Source organism: Helicoverpa armigera, chromosome 19, assembly GCF_030705265.1.
Source record: "Helicoverpa armigera isolate CAAS_96S chromosome 19, ASM3070526v1, whole genome shotgun sequence".
In the NCBI taxonomy this organism is placed as follows: domain Eukaryota; kingdom Metazoa; phylum Arthropoda; class Insecta; order Lepidoptera; family Noctuidae; genus Helicoverpa; species Helicoverpa armigera.
Genome location: NC_087138.1, coordinates 5,597,917 through 5,618,046, shown reverse-complemented (window position 1 = coordinate 5,618,046; position 20,130 = coordinate 5,597,917). Strand labels below are relative to the sequence as shown.

At 34.9% G+C, this 20,130-nt stretch overlaps 1 protein-coding gene across 4 annotated transcripts in view; it reads right to left on the bottom strand.

Moving 5' to 3' along the window:
- The window catches only part of LOC110376711 (mucin-2), a 70,926-nt gene that overhangs the window by 13,168 nt on the left and 37,628 nt on the right, over positions 1 to 20,130 (bottom strand). For all 4 annotated transcript variants that reach the window (XM_064039335.1, XM_064039337.1, XM_064039338.1 and 1 more), the window contains exons 2-4: positions 9,876 to 9,928; positions 3,817 to 4,094; positions 3,391 to 3,550 (exon numbers count right to left, since the gene is read on the bottom strand). In XM_064039335.1, coding sequence (XP_063895405.1) covers positions 3,391 to 3,550; positions 3,817 to 4,094; positions 9,876 to 9,908 — 471 coding nt within the window. In that variant the 5' untranslated portion in view covers positions 9,909 to 9,928. The remainder of the gene's footprint in view (positions 1 to 3,390; positions 3,551 to 3,816; positions 4,095 to 9,875; positions 9,929 to 20,130) is intronic.

Sequence of the window (20,130 nt, the reverse complement as noted above, 5' to 3'; positions counted from 1 at the left end):
TAAATGTCAAAAAAAATGTCATTAATAAAATGTTATCTGATGATAATAATATTTAAATGTCAAAAGAACAATACACAGGCATTTGAAAAGATATCACTCACTAAGCGAGCAGCTCATTCCCAAGCTTCTTTATCATTTAAATAATCAGATATTTTGTAATATCCTTTTTTCAAAAGTTTGGATTTTATGTGATTTTTAAATTTCTTAATAGGTAAATCACGAACCGCTTTGGGAAGTTTATTGTAAAAGCGTATACATTGACCCATGAACGAGTTGCTTACTCTGTGGAGGCGAGTACAGCAAGATTATGTTTATTCCTAGTATTTATGCCATGAACATCAGACATTTGAACAAAGTTAGAAATGTTTTTACGAACGTACATTAAGTTCTCAAAAATATATTGAGAGGCAACAGTCAGAATATTTATTTCTTTGAATTTCTCTCTGAGAGAAACTTTTGGACCCAGATTATAAATGGCTCGAACAGCTCTTTTCTGTAAAATAAATATAGTCTCAACATCCGCACAGTTTCCCCAAAGGAGGATCCCATACGTCATTGAACTATGAAAGTAACTAAAATAAACTATTCTGGCTGTGTCCACATCGGTGATTAGTCGGATCTTTTTAATAGCATAGGCGGCTGAACTAAGCCTTCCTGACAGTTTAACAATAATAGTCTTGTATTTAACCACTCCAGATACGATTAAGCACCGACCTTACCTACTTGGAGAGGTTTCGCAGTTACATGCAACCTTCACAACTGGCTATGAAATGTTTTTGGAGAAATTGACTTTGAAAATCGCGCCATGTGACATGTCAAATATAACAAATGACTTAGCAATGCAAAACGGTCCAATCACGAGTCTGCATTCAACTTCTAACGAACATCAAACAGTAAAAGTAAACTTTTTTGTGAACTAAAATCTTGATCGAAAAAACGTTATAAAAAGAGAACCCCATGGTTTTTAGATGATTTGATATACTTTTTAAAATCCACAAATTATACTGAATCCAATCATACATATGAAGTTCCTGTCGAGTCTGGGTGTTTTTTTGGCCATCTCCTTTCAACACATGAATTCTAACTCCGTAATGCCTGATCAGAAGTATTTTAAGTCTATCGAAAAGTTAGGGTCAATTCACACTGAAAGAGCAGCGGCCGGCAGCGGCCGGCAGCGGCCGTAATTGCAAGGGATTGAGCGTGAGCGCGGCGGGCCGCGCGGCGCCGCGCGGCGCCGCATCGCGCCGCGCTCTTACATTTTCCGTGCTCTTACGGCCGCTGCCGGCCGCTGCTCTTTCAGTGTGAATTGACCCTTAGGCATTTCAAATTTGGTGAAAACTTACCAATAAATAATCGCATCACTTTCTCAAACACAACACAAACGTCATATTTATAACATTTTCAATCATGTTGCAACAACACATTTCGTGCACTTATTTATGATTCATAACTAAAAAATCAGCACATAAAATACACAATAAAAATGAACAATTTACAAGATCAAAGTCACAGACAAGAAGTAGAGTTTGGAATAGAGTACATTTTTTTTTTCAATCAGTGGTGTGCATTCGATACCTAAATCGGATGTTTATTATAAATAATCGAATACCAATTTTATATATATTTTTTAATAGTAACTTATTTCAATTTTATTTCTTAATTTTAAATTATAGGTTCAATTTGTTTTTGTTGTGAAAAAAAATATAAAAGTTTTATGAAAGTTTTTAGCATTAAATTTTTATACTGGGTGTCCCATAAGTCCTTTGAATTTTAAATTTTGAATAAAATTCAGATGGCCCGCGGGGTGCGGGGATAGTATCAATGGTCTTTCGGAATTCATTCACCATGGAAAGTTTTATCGGAGCAGACCGTGGTTTTTGTGTGCGTGAGTCACACAACAATGATTCGGCCACCATTGCGCGGCGTAAAGGACATTGGGCGAGATGTTTGAATGTTGGTCTACTCCCCCTCTAGTAATGTGTCTTTGCCTTTTTAAAAAGAACATTTCGTACTTAAATACCTCTAACAAATTGTCAGTACTTAAGAAGCTACAGTAGACTTTAGACATAGTTATTATTTCACTAAACATGGTCTAACTGTCGCCGGTTAGCTTGTCGGTCAAAAATAATCTTTCTTGTTCTACTAGTCAATGCCATTTATTTGATACCCATATTGACAGATTTGTGAAAAGAAAAATAAGTCGGCGGCGGCCATCTTTCTTCCATCTTGGACCAGCAGGGCCCCGATTCTCCTAAGTTAATAATGTCAAAATCGAATCGCAATATGATCGTAATAGCAGTTTTAACCATATCGGGCATTCTGCTACTAATAAAAGAGCAATCGTATTCGATTGTCATTTGATTGGTGTGCGATTGGTCTGCTATTTTGATGATTTTGGTCTATACGGTAGTTTGCTGTACAATCATTTTGCAATCGTAAATCATTTGCAGACAAAATGATTCATTATTGAATGACAGAAAAGGATAAAAACGTTTATTTCAAAGAAAAAATAGCGGAATGCCACATACGCTTCAATCGTAATCGAGTCGGGATTGGATCTCAGTCGAAACGAGTCGAACGTCAATCGAATGGCGCTTAAGTAAAATTAGGAGAATCGGGCCCCAGTTCCGACTACCTATTTGCCCTTTCAAACAATAAAATCGTCATAAAATTTTGCGATAACTACACCTAACTACAGCTCTCGTCAAATAGCTTTGCCGCTCAGTTAAAAAGTCGGAAGTAACGAGCCGCCATTAAGTTTGGCAGGACTACAGGAATTCTGCACATAAAACACAAGAAGAAATAAATAAGTCTTCAAGCGGTCTCCAGAAATCCTAAAAATCGAAAAAAAAAAAATCCGGCTACAACGTATTTTCTACCACTGCTTTTCTAGCATTTTTTCAAAATAAATTAAGTCATTTTAGTTTTCCTAATTTTTTTTTCAGATTATAGTATACAAAAGTGCAATTTAGTAATATTATAATATCAAATAATATAAAATTATTAAATCGATTCTTTATTTTAACGAATCGGATCATTTGATGCAAAACTTCTATCACCGTCGCCATCTTGTCTATGCGTCTTCAAATTTAAAAAAACAACAAATGTAAACAAACATGGCGAGTTCGATCAGAATTCCCGGTAATTACGATTGGATTATCAAAAGGTATATTACTAAAGGGATGCTAAATATGAAAGGTTTGAATGCGTTTAGTAGGTACTCACAAATACGGTTTGATTGGAAAAAAAAAAAAAATATGAGCGTAAATAATTAGGAAAGTGTATGACTCATTTGCGGACCCCAATTGGGGTCTAAACCGAGCTTACGGTGACATTGATGTTCAGACCCCAATCGGGGTCCGCTATGGATTTGACGGTTAATTTACGTACCTTGCGAGCGAAATCCTGTGGTCCTTGCAGCAAGTCATCAGCTTGGAAGACGAGCACGTTGTCGATGGTACCGCAAGCATTACAGAGGGGACGAGAGCCGCAGCCATTCAGGGGCACTCGGAATGAGTACCGCGATTGACTGCCGCCTAATGATACGTACCTGGAACATTAACATAGAGATTTAAAAACACCTTTGAATTATGTGTGAACTATTGGGATAAAATGGAGTGCTTTAATGACGGAGGAAATGGATAATAATTATATATTCGCCGATTGGAAGGTCTGTGTTTGTTATGGCATCTAATCTCCCAATCATATGAAGCGATCCTTCTATCTTCATTACGTTTCTTAGTACATCCGGTCCAAAAATAATTGAAATATCTACTTTATTTTCTACTCTTTTGTTATAAATTAAACTATACTCACTTGCACTTCGGGTCATTCAGGAAGCCCTTACTGTAAATGATACCATCATAGATATCTGCGAACTCGACAGTGACGTCGATAAAGTCGCCTGCGCATTGCACATCTATGTCGGGGGAGAGGGGCGAGTCGGCGGCCCTTGACCCCCTAATGAATACGACCCCAGCATCTTCACTGCTTTCGTAGAAAGGTGAGAGCGCATTGTCGCCGGAGAGCTCGCGGTTCAGCTCAACCGCTGTGAGCGTTTGTGGTTCATCTGAAACAGCTGTAGCGAGCGACAGCTACAGACGAAAAAAAAATTTGTATCGGCCATAAGAGATTAATGGGACCAAGGACATTTTATAACACACACACATTAATAATTTAAAAGCTGGCAATGCCGAAAGAGGTAGCTTGCTAGCGGACAAACATACTGTCATTTTAACAGCTCATGACATGTATTTGGGAACTGATAAACAGAAACTAGAAGCATACGTTTTAGGACAAAGAAGAAGAACCATGTAAGAATAGCTCAACTGCTTACTAACAAGTAAAATAACTTATGATAACAAAAGAATTAAAAACTTAAAGCATTTAAACAAACACACAATGAATTTAGCTAATATGACAAATAAGAGGCTGTGTAACTGTTCGTCAAATTGCCAAGGATCCGATTGTGAGATGACGGCATTTATGTTATTATCGTTAAATCAGTAATTTATTGTTCGCCTCGCACAATGGAGTAGACTCTCACGTACTTAATTTGGTGTCACAAAACGCTGCACAATATGAAAACTAAAACACGCTCCAAATTATAGTACGAAATAACTTGAGTCTCTAGTGTGTCCAATTGTTAAGACTTTAGGTACCTATCATACATCGTTTTTGGTTGTTAAGAAGAAAGGTATTTGTAGCTATCGCTTATAAGTTTTAAATCGACCGCGACTAAGCGATAGTTTTGACGACGTCAATTTTCTACGAAACTTGGTATTTCAAAATGGCATATTGAAAGAGAAAAAGAATAAAAAAATTTGGAGGCAACATTGAACTTGGAAATATAGGATACTTAAGTACATTTGTTTCAAATCACAGCGTTTATTTTAGTTTCACTTTCGTTACACAGTCGCCTTTTCTCAAACAAGCTTATCGTTAAGCAACAGAGTCCCATAAGCTTAAAAAACTTAATGATTCTTACACATCCCATGAGGCAACCGGTCGATTATTCACTCGCCCAGTTGACGAAACAATGTCAATAGAGTACATGTTTCATCAAACCATGATATCGCACCATGACTTGAGAAACAGAACTTTTTGGGCCAGCTCCCATTGGCAGGGACGTTACGACACGACATTTTTGAGAAGACCAGAATATACATAATTTTTAATAGTGTGGAAGTTAACGGCCACTTTCAATAAACTATATTTCCGTTTCTTTTGCTTACTGATAGGAAATGAAATGAAATGAAATGAAATGAAATGAAATGAAATGAAATGAAATGAAATGAAATGAAATCGTTTATTTTGCAAGTTGGACATTACATCACTTTTACACGTCATTTTAAGAACGCTGAGGCCGGCATTTCCTAACTGACTGATCCCTGAGAAGAAACGCCGAAACAAACTCAAGGGTCATAGTCTCTTTTTAAGTCCAAACATGTTATAATCCAATAATATTATGTGTGAGTGTCACCATGTACGCGGTCTGGAATGGCCTTTTGAGGAAAGAGCCACATCAGGCTGGAGCTGACCAGTCCCAACAGACGGCACGCATGCATCAGTCGTCGTGTAGCTCAACCATATCTTAGGGAGCTCAACGACCTGTCACACGACAATGCCAGATCTGCAGAACATTTGCGTAGGCCATTCAAAAATACTCAAACCCGCCAGACAGTATTTATGTTAGAAGAATATATAATGTTGCTCGCATACACGATACTCACATTCACAATAACAATAATAAATTAAAAAAAAATACAATTATAATATATAAATGTCAATAAAAAGATAAAAGAATGTCATTAACAAAATGTTATCTGATGATAATAATATTTAAATGTCAAAAGTAACAATACACAGGCATTTAAAAAGATATCACTCACTAAGCGAGCAGCTCATTCCCAAGCTTCTTTATCATTTAAATAATCAGATATTTTGTAATATCCTTTTTTCAAAAGTTTGGATTTTATATGATTTTTAAATTTCTTGATAGGTAAATCACGAACCGCTTTGGGTAGTTTATTGTAAAAGCGTATACATTGACCCATGAACGAGTTGCTTACTCTGTGGAGGCGAGTAGCATGTACAGCAAGATTATGTTTATTCCTAGTATTTATGCTATGGACATCAGACATTTGAACAAAGTTAGATATGTTTTTACGAACGTACATTAAATTTTCAAAAATATATTGAGAGGCAACAGTCAGAATATTTATTTCTTTGAATTTCTCTCTGAGAGAAACTTTTGGACCCAGATTATAAATGGCTCGAACAGCTCTTTTCTGTAAAATAAATATAGTTTCAACATCCGCACAGTTTCCCCAAAGGAGGATCCCATACGTCATTGAACTATGAAAGTAACTAAAATAAACTATTCTGGCTGTGTCCACATCGGTGATTAGTCGGATCTTTTTAATAGCATAGGCGGCTGAACTAAGCCTTCCTGACAATTTAACAATATGTGGGCCCCATTGGAGTTTGGAATCAACGGTCAAACCAAGAAATACCGTTGACTCAACAGGCTTCAACTCTACTCCATTTAGTTGTACATTGGTGTGTAACTGCCTTACGTTAGGCGTTGAGAATTTAATTAATTTCGTTTTAGATTCATTTAAAAGAAGATTATTGACATTAAACCAATGAACAACCTTAGAGAGTGCATTGTTAACTTCGTCAAAATTGTCGAGTTGGCGCTTGATTTTAAAACGAGTGAAGTATCATCGGCAAACAACACAATCTTATGATTATCCCTTACGTGATAAGGGAGGTCATTAATATAAATAAGGAACAAAAAAGGGCCTAGAATTGAACCCTGCGGAACCCCCATGGTGACCGTAGATCCAGAAGACCTCTTACCGTTGACATCCACCCTCTGAATTCTATTATGCAAATAAGAAGTCAGAAGGTCAAGAGCCTTATTTTTGATACCATAGTGGTGAAGTTTCCTGATGAGTATATCATGGTGCACGCAATCAAAAGCCTTGGACAAGTCGCAGAAAATACCGAGCGCATCCTGCGAATCCTCCCAGGCCTCGAATATATTTTTAAGCAATTCCACGCCCGCATCCGTAGTAGAACGACCCTTGGTAAATCCGAATTGTTTAGAGTGCAACAAGTTGTTTCTATTAAAGTGGCTCAACAATTGACGTAATATTAACTTCTCAAAAATTTTACTCAAAGTGGGTAAAATTGAAATTGGCCGAAAATTTGATGGATCGGTTGTACTACCAGATTTAAACAATGGAATTACTTTACTAAGTTTCATCAAGTCAGGAAAAACACCAGATGCAACACAAGAGTTGAACACAGTTGCTAAATAAGGTGAAATTATTTCAATTATCGATGAGATTATCTGAACTGACAATCCCCAAAGGTCAGCAGTCTTTTTTACATCGAGATCTTTATACGCTTGAATAATATCCTTAGAGCTGACAACCGTGAATTCAAAACCTTTGTCACATTCCGCAACACAATTTTTTAATATTGTAAGAGCCGAACTGGAAGATGCCATCAGAGTTCTGGTTGTTAAAATAGGGATATTGGTGAAAAAATTTTCAAACTCAGATGCCACCTCCGAGTCTGACTTAATGTCTACATTGTTTATTTTTAAGTGAAAGTCTCGATTCCGTACAGTGGATCGGCCTATTTCTGAATTAATTATATTCCAGGTGGTTTTTATTTTATTTCCAGAAGCTTTTATTTTCTGTTTTATGTGTACTGATTTTGCGGAGGTACAGGCTCGTTTAAATATTTTTGAATAGTTTTTAACGTACTGTTTAAATGTTTCATCTTGATTGAATGATCTTTCAGAGTATAATTCAAACAACTTCTGTCTACTTTTGTAAATACCCGGCGTTGCCCAATCACTAAATGTTGCCTGATCACAAACAGATATGGACTTAGTAGTAAAAACTTTTTTAAATTCACAATTAATTAAGTTGAATAAAAGGCTGTAAGCTTGATCAGGATTATCATGATAAGGCAATTCAGGCAGTTTTTCAAACAAGTTATTTTTAAATTGTTCCAAACGATGTTTGTTTACAGGAATAAAGCTTACATTTTTTCTCAGAGCTCTGATAGTTTTCATAGGAAAGGTAACTAATTGACCAGAGTGATCAGAATCCAACACATTTAAAATTTGTTTATTTAAAGGTTTTAAGTTTGTAAAAATGTTATCTATACATGTAGCACTAGTGCAAGTTATTCTAGTTGGCTCGAGAAATGTACTGTACAAGTTGTATGATTTAAATAGAGTTATAAAATTATTAACAATAGAATTATTTTCCAGTATATTAATATTAAAGTCTCCACAGACGACAACTGTTTTATTATTATTAGAAATTTTGAATAATACATCTTCCAGATGCTTCTCAAAAATTGTATATGTTGCACATGGGGGCCTGTATACACTCATTACAATGAACTGCTCAAGCTCAATGCATGATATCTCAATTACTCGCTCAACAGAAAGGTTCACAATATCCTTCCGTTCTTTGTATTTAATATTATTGCGAAGAATTATTAGAGAACCACCACGTATTATATTTACTCTGCTGTACGAGCTGCCTACACAATGGTTCTTGAAGCTAAACATGAACTGATGCTCTTTAAGCCAATGCTCAGTTAAACATAAAATATCTATATTATTACAGTTCATGAACAACTCCAATTCCAATTCTTTACCAATCAAACCTTGAATATTTTGATGGAATATATTCAAATTGTGTTTGTTTCTAGTATTTATATTCAAAGTGTTTGATGGATCAGAAGTGACAACATTTTTTGTGGTATTTAATTGTACATTTGAAGATATAATTGTATTTATGTCACAATTCAAAATAATCGATTGACTATTGCTAGAGATTGGCTCTATTGTCTGGTGGTGGAATTTAAATCACTTGGAACTAATTCCAAGTTCTGTGAAAGAAATAGGAATTTGGCATTTTGTGAATGTTGCGTGAATGTTGACAAAATTCAAAAATATTTATATTAAGAAAAATAACAGATAAATAGAGTATTGAGAACGGCCGACGGAAGAAGATTTTGAATCTCTACTATTAACTTTAGGCGACGTGTAAATATATGACCGCCACAACGCTAGGTCATATATTTACACGTCGCCTAAAACTGCCGTGTCGTATCGTCCTCATCAATGGCACCGAGCCGGCCCTTTAAGTACCTATGTATTTCAAAATTACCAAAGCATAAATTAATTGTATTCTCATATTGGTTAATATGACTTCTATTACTTAATGTTAGAAGTTTAAGAGATATTGTTTCGTAATTATTTAGATGAGAGAATGCGTGAACGTTGACCTAAATTGGTTGGTGGTTGGTCATTGTCAGGTCAGCATTTTAATTAGGTAGGTATGTAGTTGTTGACAAACTTATCATTAACCTGGATATCATAATGATTGTAGGTATGTATGTTGTTTGATTATTAATTAGGACTAATTATGGGGATATGAACTTTGATTTTAATTATAAATACTTACCTTTAATTATGAATTTGAGGTACCATAGTTCAAAAGTTAGGTAGGTACATAATTATACTTTTACTTCACTTATTAAAATTGAACATTTCAAAAATGGTTTGTTATTTGAAGCTGATTTCAATTAATTGCCTCCCAAAGTAAATTATGCAAAATACAGACGAACAGATTTTCCTCCTTCAAATTATGCCTAAATTATTATGCCTTTGTCTACCTTATCAAACCCAACCTATAAATCTATTACACCCTTACGACACACTCCTTCAATCAACAAGCCTACACACAATGCAATGATAATGATATAATTAATGACGGATTTACTAAGAGCGGATCATTAAAATGATCGATGGTGTCATTATGGGGTCGGTGACATACCTGCACGAGTGCAATCAGTGCCGCTATGCGCATGACAGCCGCTTCATGGGGCCCTGGAATGGAAGAAAATAGAATAATTAAGTAAAATTTATCTATAGAAAAGTGATATACAGGACCTCAAGCCACTACAATTAACAATCTGTCTTTCTTTATTAGATTTCATCTTTAACTTTAAATGGAAGTGTAAGGATTAATGTTGATTGGATTTTACAGATTAGAGTAGCTCGATGTTGGTGTCTGAAAACAGATTTCACAAGGTTTTATGTAAAGAATTCTTTAATTCATCTGTAGATATCATTCCGCGCTTTGATGCGTCCGGATCTGAAAGATGTGCGTTCACCATGAGAGTTCTAAGCCCATGTTTACCGATAGGAGCTGCAGTTATCTTAAAGTACTGTTTATTATGAATTAAAGTTTCAAAGTAAACAGTTTTTTCTTAAAACAAAAGAAAAAACTGAAATGTTGTAGGTGAACTTGGTGAGCCGTGAACTTTTCATTACAGAAATCTTTTAAAATCGCTGACATTATAAATTGCAAAATTGAAATTGTATTGACATGCATGTAATTAATAAATCATCGATCATCAGTCCCTATAAAATGTCATGTTTATTAAATTCAATTAATCAGTTAAAAATCATAATTTATTATCATTTAATTAGCGGTTACACAAAGCGACTGAATAACTTGTTAACGCAATTAGTTTATCTGACAAAAGTAATCATGAAACTGTGATTAATAGACAAAATGACATAACAACACGAAACCTTTTCGCATAATTAATGTGAATAAAATTTAAAAAATAATTAGCTGTTTCCCGCGTGTTAATGCAAGTTTTTCCGAGATTCTCATCGAATAATTTAAAAATACGTTTATATCTTGCTTGTGCTGAACAATCCAATAATATTTATATAGTCTAGATACCAAAGTCTAGATAAAAAGTCGTGGTGGCGTAGTGGTCAAAGAACCAACTTCACGAGTATGAGGGTGTGGGTTCAATTCCAGGTCAGGCAAGTACCAATGCAACTTTTCTAAGTTTGTATGTAATTTCTAAGTATATCTTAGACACCAATGGCTGTTACAAAGGTGAAGGACATCTTGAGGAAACCTGGACTATAAAGTCTGAAATCACCAACCCGCAATGAGCAAGGGTGATTAATGCTCAATCCTTCTCCGTGAGAGAGGAGGCCGTAGCCCAGCAGTGGGACAATAGAAGGGCTGTAATAGTATAGTCTAGAAACCAAAACGTGGTATGCCATCAAGACTCTTCTTCAAGTACCATAATGTTTAATGGGGTAGCTTAGAAAATGATATTTTTTCGATTCTTAATTACCTACTTAAAAAATGATCTTTAATTTCAATAGGTCAAATCAAATAAGACAAAAAACCCAAGGATGTTCCGCCGACCCCAAAATAATCAGCGGTACTTCTAACAACTACAACCCAAAAAACAATCAGGTTCCTATTAAAACGTAACTTTACGCATAAATAATCGGCTATTATACGTTCGTTAATAGCTTAAGTGGCAGCTCACGACGTGTTTAATTGTGGAGGTAACTTGAATTCGTGAGGTCATGGCGTGAACCCTCGCCTGAAGCATCTTCCGCGTCTTATTTCGTCATAGATCCCTCCAATTATACGATCCTGGGGTATTTCGTCATGTCTTTGGTATAATCTAGGAATTTACTATCAATTGATGATATTCATACTTCCTAGTGTCTATTACACTTGTTAGAATTGTTTATTTAACTAGACTTGTGCCGAAGTCAAAATCTGATTTGTCAATATCGCTATCAACTCCCTTTGTGAGTAGGGCTGCCATCTCGAATTTCGCCAAACCCGGACAAATATTTAAAAAAACCCGGACATTTGGCGTAAATCGCATTTTTTCCCCGGACGAGTCCGATTTTTTTTGTTTAACAAAACAAGACCTAATTTTTAATATTACCATATTACTTAAATTCAATGAGGTCCTTCCTTACATGAAAAGTCAGTGCCTTCTCTAGCTCATGTAGTAAGTACCTAGTATTGAAAGATTGTGACTTAATGTATTTCGAAGGTCATAATTAAGAAAGCTCATTTGAAAACTAGGAGTTACCTTCTTGATAGGTTAGACAAAAAAATGTTGAAAAATACAAACAACTGCAAACTGAAATCGCCGCGAGCGCAGCGAGCGCGAAAATTTTTGAATTTTGGGTCACTAAAGCACCTAAACTTGTATAATAAAAATATCCGCAAAGTAAAGAAGCCGCAAGCGAAGCGAGCGCTAAATTGTTTGAATATTGGGATATTAAAGTAGCTAAACGTAAAAAATATCGTGCCAAGAAAAGAAGCCGCGAGCGAAGCGAGCGCGAAAATTTTTGAGATTTGGGACACTTCGACTTCTGCATTATTAGGCGCCCGGGTTATTCGCATACCCAGGCACCATAGGTTAAGATGGCCCTATGAAAAATGTCCGGGTTTTCCCCGGACACTTCTTGAAACCCCGCCCGGACGGCCCCCGGACGGCCTCCAAACGAGGACAAATCCGGGGAAACCCGGACGGATGGCAGCCCTATTTGTGAGGAATAGAATTGAAGTTTCTAAGATTGGATTAAGAAGAACGGAAGTGAGTATGCCAACTGCTCATTTTTTCCAGGTTTTCATAGTAAACTTGGTAATCACATGCTTGACAGATATTTTTCTCTTCGTAAAAATAACAAGTATTAATATGTGTCATGAAAAATAATATTTGTGATAACCCAAATTTTCTGCTCTCTTGAAACAACACCACTCAGGTGTTGTTTTCTGAACATTTCGACAAACAAGATTCCTTATTATCTCGGCTTACAATAACTTGGTCGTGTACGAAATACCTACAGGTTTTATCACAGTAATTAATACTAATCGGCTGAAACAATAGCGGTTCGGTGGTTTCCCAAGTTTTTGTTTAGTCTGTTTGAAGAAACACTAATTTGTATTGTTCCCTCAGCATTGGTGATCGATTACACGACAATCAATTATTGTTTAGTAACCTATCTCTTGATTAATTATAACTCGTTAGCAGTGTGAATTTATTAGATTCTTTACATATCATATATCAGTTTCATTCAAAGTACCCACACACGGTAGACAGTCTACAGACTAAACAGTCGGCTGTCAATTGACACGATTGTTGGCAATTGTTTTTCAAAGAAAATCTTGATTCCAGTCAAAGTTTTCAGTCGGTGGGATACCGGCTTAATAAATCGATCTTTGCAATGTGCGTACTTCCATTCATCTTCATACTGATTTATAAGCGCAAACAAACTATCGGCCGACTAAAAGTTTGTAGTGTGAGAACGTATTAAACTTCGCAATTTTTTTGATCATCAGTTTTTGTGCTTTATGTGATGTGAATGTATTAACCGTCTGTCAAAACACGTTATTAATTTACGTCTATTAGGCCTTAAAGGTCAAGTGGATGCTTAGCGATAATTTGTACGAAATGAAACATTTTGAATGAATAAAATATTTCGTATGTATGACCTTGGAAGTGAGTGGGAAAGCTTTGGATTACCGGATTTGTTTTGTGAGCAATACTTGATAAGAGTATTTCTTGTATATTTTATAAAGCTTTATTGAATAAAAAAAACAAAGGTTACGGAGTTTTCCGGGGCATTTCTAACACATGAAACGGATCAATTACATAAGACTTCTGTTTTAAAAGAAAAACATCGTGTCAGTTTTCCAGACATATAGCTTTTGTAAAGGCTTGCCTGTTCCCATGATCATTGTGCCATTTGTTGTTAAAAGGTTTAAAATTTTCCGAACTACTCAAAAATACGAAAAGCTGATCAATAAGGAAATTAAATAAACATAAAATTATTAGCAATTATAAACGATGTTATTACTTAATCAAAACAAAATCGTTTAAAACGGAATGCGCCTAAAATATATTCAAAAGGAATTCAGACACACACGATTTAACGAAGATAAATTAATCACTCATTTACTTAAACGCTTCACATTACGAGTACAATCCAAGGTCAGAATTCACATAATTCCAGGTAATTCACGCTTGAATTCGGTAAAGTTCATCAGGTCATTATTAAAATTTAACTAATCCATGTTTTTGCTATAATTACTCGAGTGATGGCTACTTGTGTCATGCTTTTGACCTTATAAGCCAAGCTGTTTATTTTATAATAAGTACTGTTAGTACGACCCATTCATACATTCTTGACTGTATTTGGTTATTTAATTACTTTATTATTTAAATAAAGATAAACATTCGTTGATATTAAACGGAAGTACGCTTTATAAGGAAGACCTAATCTTGCCTTATCCTAGTACACTTGAAACTAAATACCTATGAGTTAATTGAATAGATTTTTTCTGCTATTATTTATTTAATTATGGATTTTTAATTATTTCTGTCTGACTTATCATACATATTGATCTTAATATATTAGTACGTAATCTATAGTCTGTTTTTTAATCTCGTAGACTAAATTGACACTTGCAAAATGTCAAACTTTCTAATAATTTTGCTAGCTCTGTGGTGCAGTGTTGTACTTACGATACCGGTTCGTTGAATCGTAACTTTTTACAATAAGTCATCCTGAAATAATGGGCTTATCCTTGATGATTACGCATGGCTTTGCGTGGTCAGATATCCCTGGCAGTTTGTAGCACGTCGTACAGCCATGTGTACGTACGTGAATTTTAAATATAAAACTTTGAATGAATATTAAATTCGTCTATTATAGATAAAAAGTTACGATTCAACGAACCGGTATCGTAAGTACAACACTGCACCACAGAGCTAGCAAAATTATTAGAAAGTTTGACATTTTGCAAGTGTCAATTTAGTCTACGAGATTAAAAAACAGACTATAGAATGCATAGCAAACTTTTTTGAGCCTTGGACAAGCATGATTTTAGCCTCCAATTCCCTAAAGATATTATTTTGGCTATAGTAAAATTATAAGAGTTTTATTGAACAAACCAAACAAAAGATTGCTACTTTATCACCCTGACGTAACAAGCAATTACCTACACACAAATAAAAAACATTTAAACATTCAATTTACGCATGACATGTTAACCAATAAAATTAGATTTTTACGCCTTCAATGGCGGTGTCATCGAATTATTTCGATGTAAACTGTGTCATGGTCGCCGTGACTTCATCGTATAAACTCTTTGCCCTAGACCGGTTCGACTGGTCGATGCATCGCAATATAATGATATCGATTTATTATTCGATGTTCCCGAATCGGAATACAATCGAGTTGAACAAGACCCGTCGGCGTTGATCGGTATCGCGATTCGCCTTTTGAGTGAAGTCCGATACTTTCTTGGTGATGTTACGTGTATTTCAGATAGATTTTAAGGTTCGATAAAAAGCTTTGTAATCATGGTATATATTTTTTTACCATATGTCAACGCAGATAAGTTAGTGATATAGTAAGGTTATGTAAAAAATATATAGAAAGTAAAAGATATCCACCTAATAATATGTGCTTTGTAAGATCAAATATGTTACTCTTTCTTTTGCTGACATTTTGTAAATACCTAATATTAATGACATCTGTTGATCTTCTTGCTGTTTTCATATAACCGCCGTCTACTTCGCTATTTGCTAGACAACACACACGCATACATCTCCATAGAATCAATCTAATTAGGCAAAATCTTCGTAGCTTATATTAGAACTTCCATTCATACGCATAGTTGTATCTTATCATTCTCGATAAACATCAGCACCAATCGTATTCATGTGGCTATAAAATATTGGCCATACAGTCGTCAAGGCGGAACGTAAATTTAACTCCTGGGGTCTATCGAGGCTATACGAATACTATTTTAATATAATTATGTTTTTAAACGAGACATCCTTACCAATGGGTACTGTAATGTGTAAAGAGGAAATATGTGATTGTTTATATGTTTGTTTGCATCGAATAGGTTTCGGATCTACAAAACCGATTTGCATAAAAAAAATTGGGAAGTATATAATACACTCTTTGTGCTGAACATGGGCTATATTTTATTCGGACACTGGAAGACGATTCCCCTTGAAACGGGTACCAGTACCTAATTTAAATGGGAATTGGAGTCTGTTGGTTCCACCACAGTAAAAGGATTCAACTAATATGACTGTAATTTGACATGGAGATAATGCATCTTTAAAGAACGATATAGGCTACTTTTTACCCGCTTCAAGAAGGGCCCCGAATGAAACCGGGAGAATAAGCTAGTTTATCATTAAATGTTTAGTAAAGGATCTGCAGATGTCCCAGGCAGATGAATATTTTCGTATCGTCACGAGGTTTAATGTCAACTTGTGAAGGGCCTGATATTTGGCATTCCTGCTAATGGTGCCGTTTTATTTCAAGATGTTCAATATTGTAATTGGATATCTGGGAACTAGTTAAGTGAGACGTTAGTTTTAACTCAAGTCTAAAATTAACATAGGTTCCTTACTCAGGTAGTTACCTATTTAATTGGAAAATAAATACTCAGAATTGTGGGATATCCGTCAATCTCTTAACTTTTGAAAGCAGGCGTGTGGGGACTATGGGCGCCAAAAATCGAATACCCACACTTTTATCAATGTTTATTCAAAGGTTTAATTCGATGAAGTAACTTTTCGAAGAGTTTTATATGCATATGAATTCTAGTACAAATCACCCATTTATTTACAAATAAACATTTCTTTCATAACACGTAACTACAATAAACAATGTAACCTACAAAATTGTTATTGTTTACGAATTTTGTAACTTTGTTCTACAGTTGCGTAAATCATGTTCACGGCCCAACAATTGCATTATTAATTACAAACAAAGTTCTACATAGTAATTAAACATTTTAAACTAAACGTGGGAATGTAAGTCAGATGTCTTGTGTCCATTATTCTTCAGTTCTCGAGTTCTCAAAACTATGTAAGAGTAAGGAAGTTTAGCTTTGACATGACCTCTTACGGCCAGTTTCTTCATCAAAAGTTAAAGTTAAAGTAATGTCTAAAGTAAAAGTAACGGTCAAATTCGTTTTTCAAGGCTAAAGTGACAGCAAAATTCATAGAAAAATTTAATTTAACCGTTACTTTTACTTTAGACATTACTTTGACTTTTACTTTGGCTTTAACTTTTGATGAAGAAACTGGCCGTTAGTCTTATAAATTCTACTTACAGTTGAGACTCTATCATAGTTTATATCTTAATATGTACGTACAAGGAATTCGATGATATCTGAGGGCAGTAAATATGTCCCATCTTGTTTATGAAGAAAGGAGTTGTCTTCATATGAGAACACGTTTTGAGCACAAAGATGTCGTATGTTAGAAGTACAAAATACTATGCAAGGTAAAATGCTAAGAATGTGAATGATGCTAAAGTGCTAAAGAAAAATTAAGCCTCATCGCAATTGGGCATAAAACTTTCATATGATAGCACACAAATCATTTGCAGTCTATTTTTGTCGTTTTTTTTAAACAATGACTAGAGGCATTTGTCAATATCAAACCCAAAAAACTCAGAAAGAATCTCCGGCACTTTCAAAGACTTTTAAATACTATAAATACTTGGCATATTTTACGTAAACCTAAATAATGTATCCGCCGTCACTGTGACTGATAAAAAACCATTTGAAATAATGCAGAAGTCCAAGAAACAAGTAAGAGTTACATCAGTACATTTACATAGGTATTGGACGTTACGTAAAATGCTTTATCTTGCTCTCGGTAAAATAGGTTAAATGGGGTTCCGACGGTTCGTGGTAAAAATAAGCCTCTTGTTTCTGTTGCTAATAGGCTAATATTTCATAGAGTTGAATAATCTTCAGAAGAAAACAAACAATGTAAGAGTCAGTATGGCAAAGGTTCTCTGATAGTAGGTAGACTACACTACTGGCATTAAACCTATTGAAATATTTCCCAAAAAATCAAAAGCATCCTTTATGTCTGATGATAAACCACAGCCATCTTAAACTGTTCTTTGAATCTTCAATATATGTATGTCGTTCCGCTGTTAAAGTCTTCTTACGTCACAAAGTCCTATATCAATCGTTTTCAAGGCAAACCTCCGAACATCGAACATTTAAAACATCCACAAGTATCGTGGAACATTTTTCCTTAATAATATCATTTCATAACACTTACACAATGTTCCAAGGCGGTCAAGCGATGAATCTTCAGTGTACCTACCCCCTTAATTATACCTTATGACTGTGAACCTTAATTCGCGGTCGGCAATTTGTGCGGGTACCAATATTGCAAAACTTTGCGGGTCATGATTGAGGATCTTATAATTTTATACATTACAGGGAAATCACTTAGCTTCGGTATAAATTATTGTGGGAAGCCATTAACGAGGATAGTAAATTATTTCATGATGTGTTTTATACAGACGTTTATAGTAAACTGAGGATCGTATCTAATTGAAATATTCATAAGATATCACACCCACGTACGTACATCATGTAGATTTACAACGCTTCGACTAAAAATAATGAAGATTCATTCATGAAGTCGTAATCACTACAAGATTTGATAAAACTAATTACGCTGATGTAAATTCTTGAATGATACCAGGGCATCATAAGCTTGAAGAGGTCCTATCCAATTTACAACTACTCACAAACATTTAAGTTGCATATATGCGCTATTGATGTTAACAACTAAACGGTTTTTGTTGCTTCGAAAATTATGTAGCTTGGCAAAACAAATTAACACATAGTAGTTCATGAACTTTTGACCAGTACTTATAATACGATTTAAGCAATATTATTGCGTGTTCACAGCATAACACACTACACAGATTACTTTTAACTTAATGCTGAGGGTTATTAAGTAAATATTTTAAGTGGAATGACTGTTTAAACACTGAAGGCAAAATGACATAATTGTATTCCAATTTTCTTGCTGTTTAACTTGTAAAACATTGATAAACTTCTTACAGTACAAAATACCGTAGATGATGCAGTAAGTAAGGATGGTGAATTACCTGGAACAATAAAAATATATTTATTAGTACTTATGTTAAAGATGAACAAAGAGATAAATCCTTCAATCAAATCAATATTAAATAAAAATATATAGGCAATAATTGAAACGTATTCAAAGGTTATAGAAGGGACAACACAGTCACGTCGGCAGTTATTGAACATCACGATATTCGTAATAATATGTCATTGAAAGACAAACTCAATCATTGATGCAATGTTTAATGTGGAATATTTTATGGCTAAAGGAAGGCCCGACCGAACCTATGTCATCATACCATTACGAATACTTTAAATTTGCATTTTATAATACACTTTAATTTGTGTGATGCAGAAATAATCTGAAATCTCGACGTGCATCATACAATTGGTTCTACTCCATGAGAACGTTAAGAACTTTGACCACTTACGACTCCAGCACTGGGTCAATTGGTTATTATGGTTTTCTATTTCAATATATTTATATACGGCTTTTAAAAGCTATTGAGAGCTGCAATAACGAACCTCATTCCATAGATGGTATTTATAAAGCATAAAGGACAATTTTAATAGAGTTCACATTCAATCTTTGGAAGAAGGCTGAACAAAATTATGAAATCTTCTTTATGAGCATAATTATAATTAAAACGATGATAATAAATAAGGAAATTTTAAATTCGTTATGGTTGAACTGTGTGAGTGGTTTAGAACGGTCTGTGTAACCTTTACATCGGCGTGTCAGGTCAGACATGACGACGCGAGCGCAGATCCCAACGGTCCTGGTAAAGATCATCCAATAAATAAACGCATCCGTTCACTTATGTGAATGTACTCGTGAATTTGCTAAAAAGCTAATTCTACATGATGATATTGTTCTAGAAATAGACTTTACACCTAAAATAGATATCGAAGATAATAATGGATCAGATTTTTTTTGCAGGAACAGTGCTAATAATTTTATTTGTTATGGGTATTGCCTATTACTTCTAATTACAATGAGCGTCAGTATTACAAGACTATGTTTCAAGCTCATAAACGAAATGCAAGCACCATTGTTGATGTTTTAACTGCTTCGAACAAACTAAGAGAATCGGTACAGCTTTAAAATATTAAGACCTTTTGTCGCAACACGTAAGTTTACGCTGATATTCTAAGCGATGTTCACAAACGATGCTTGCTCAAGTAGGGTACCGTTCTCACGATTACCTTCATTAGTTTTATCTTTTGATGTATTTTTAGCCGTCTCTTATTGGCTGAGACTATTAACGAAATCATGACCTTTAGGTTCTTTAGAATTATTAGCAATTACATC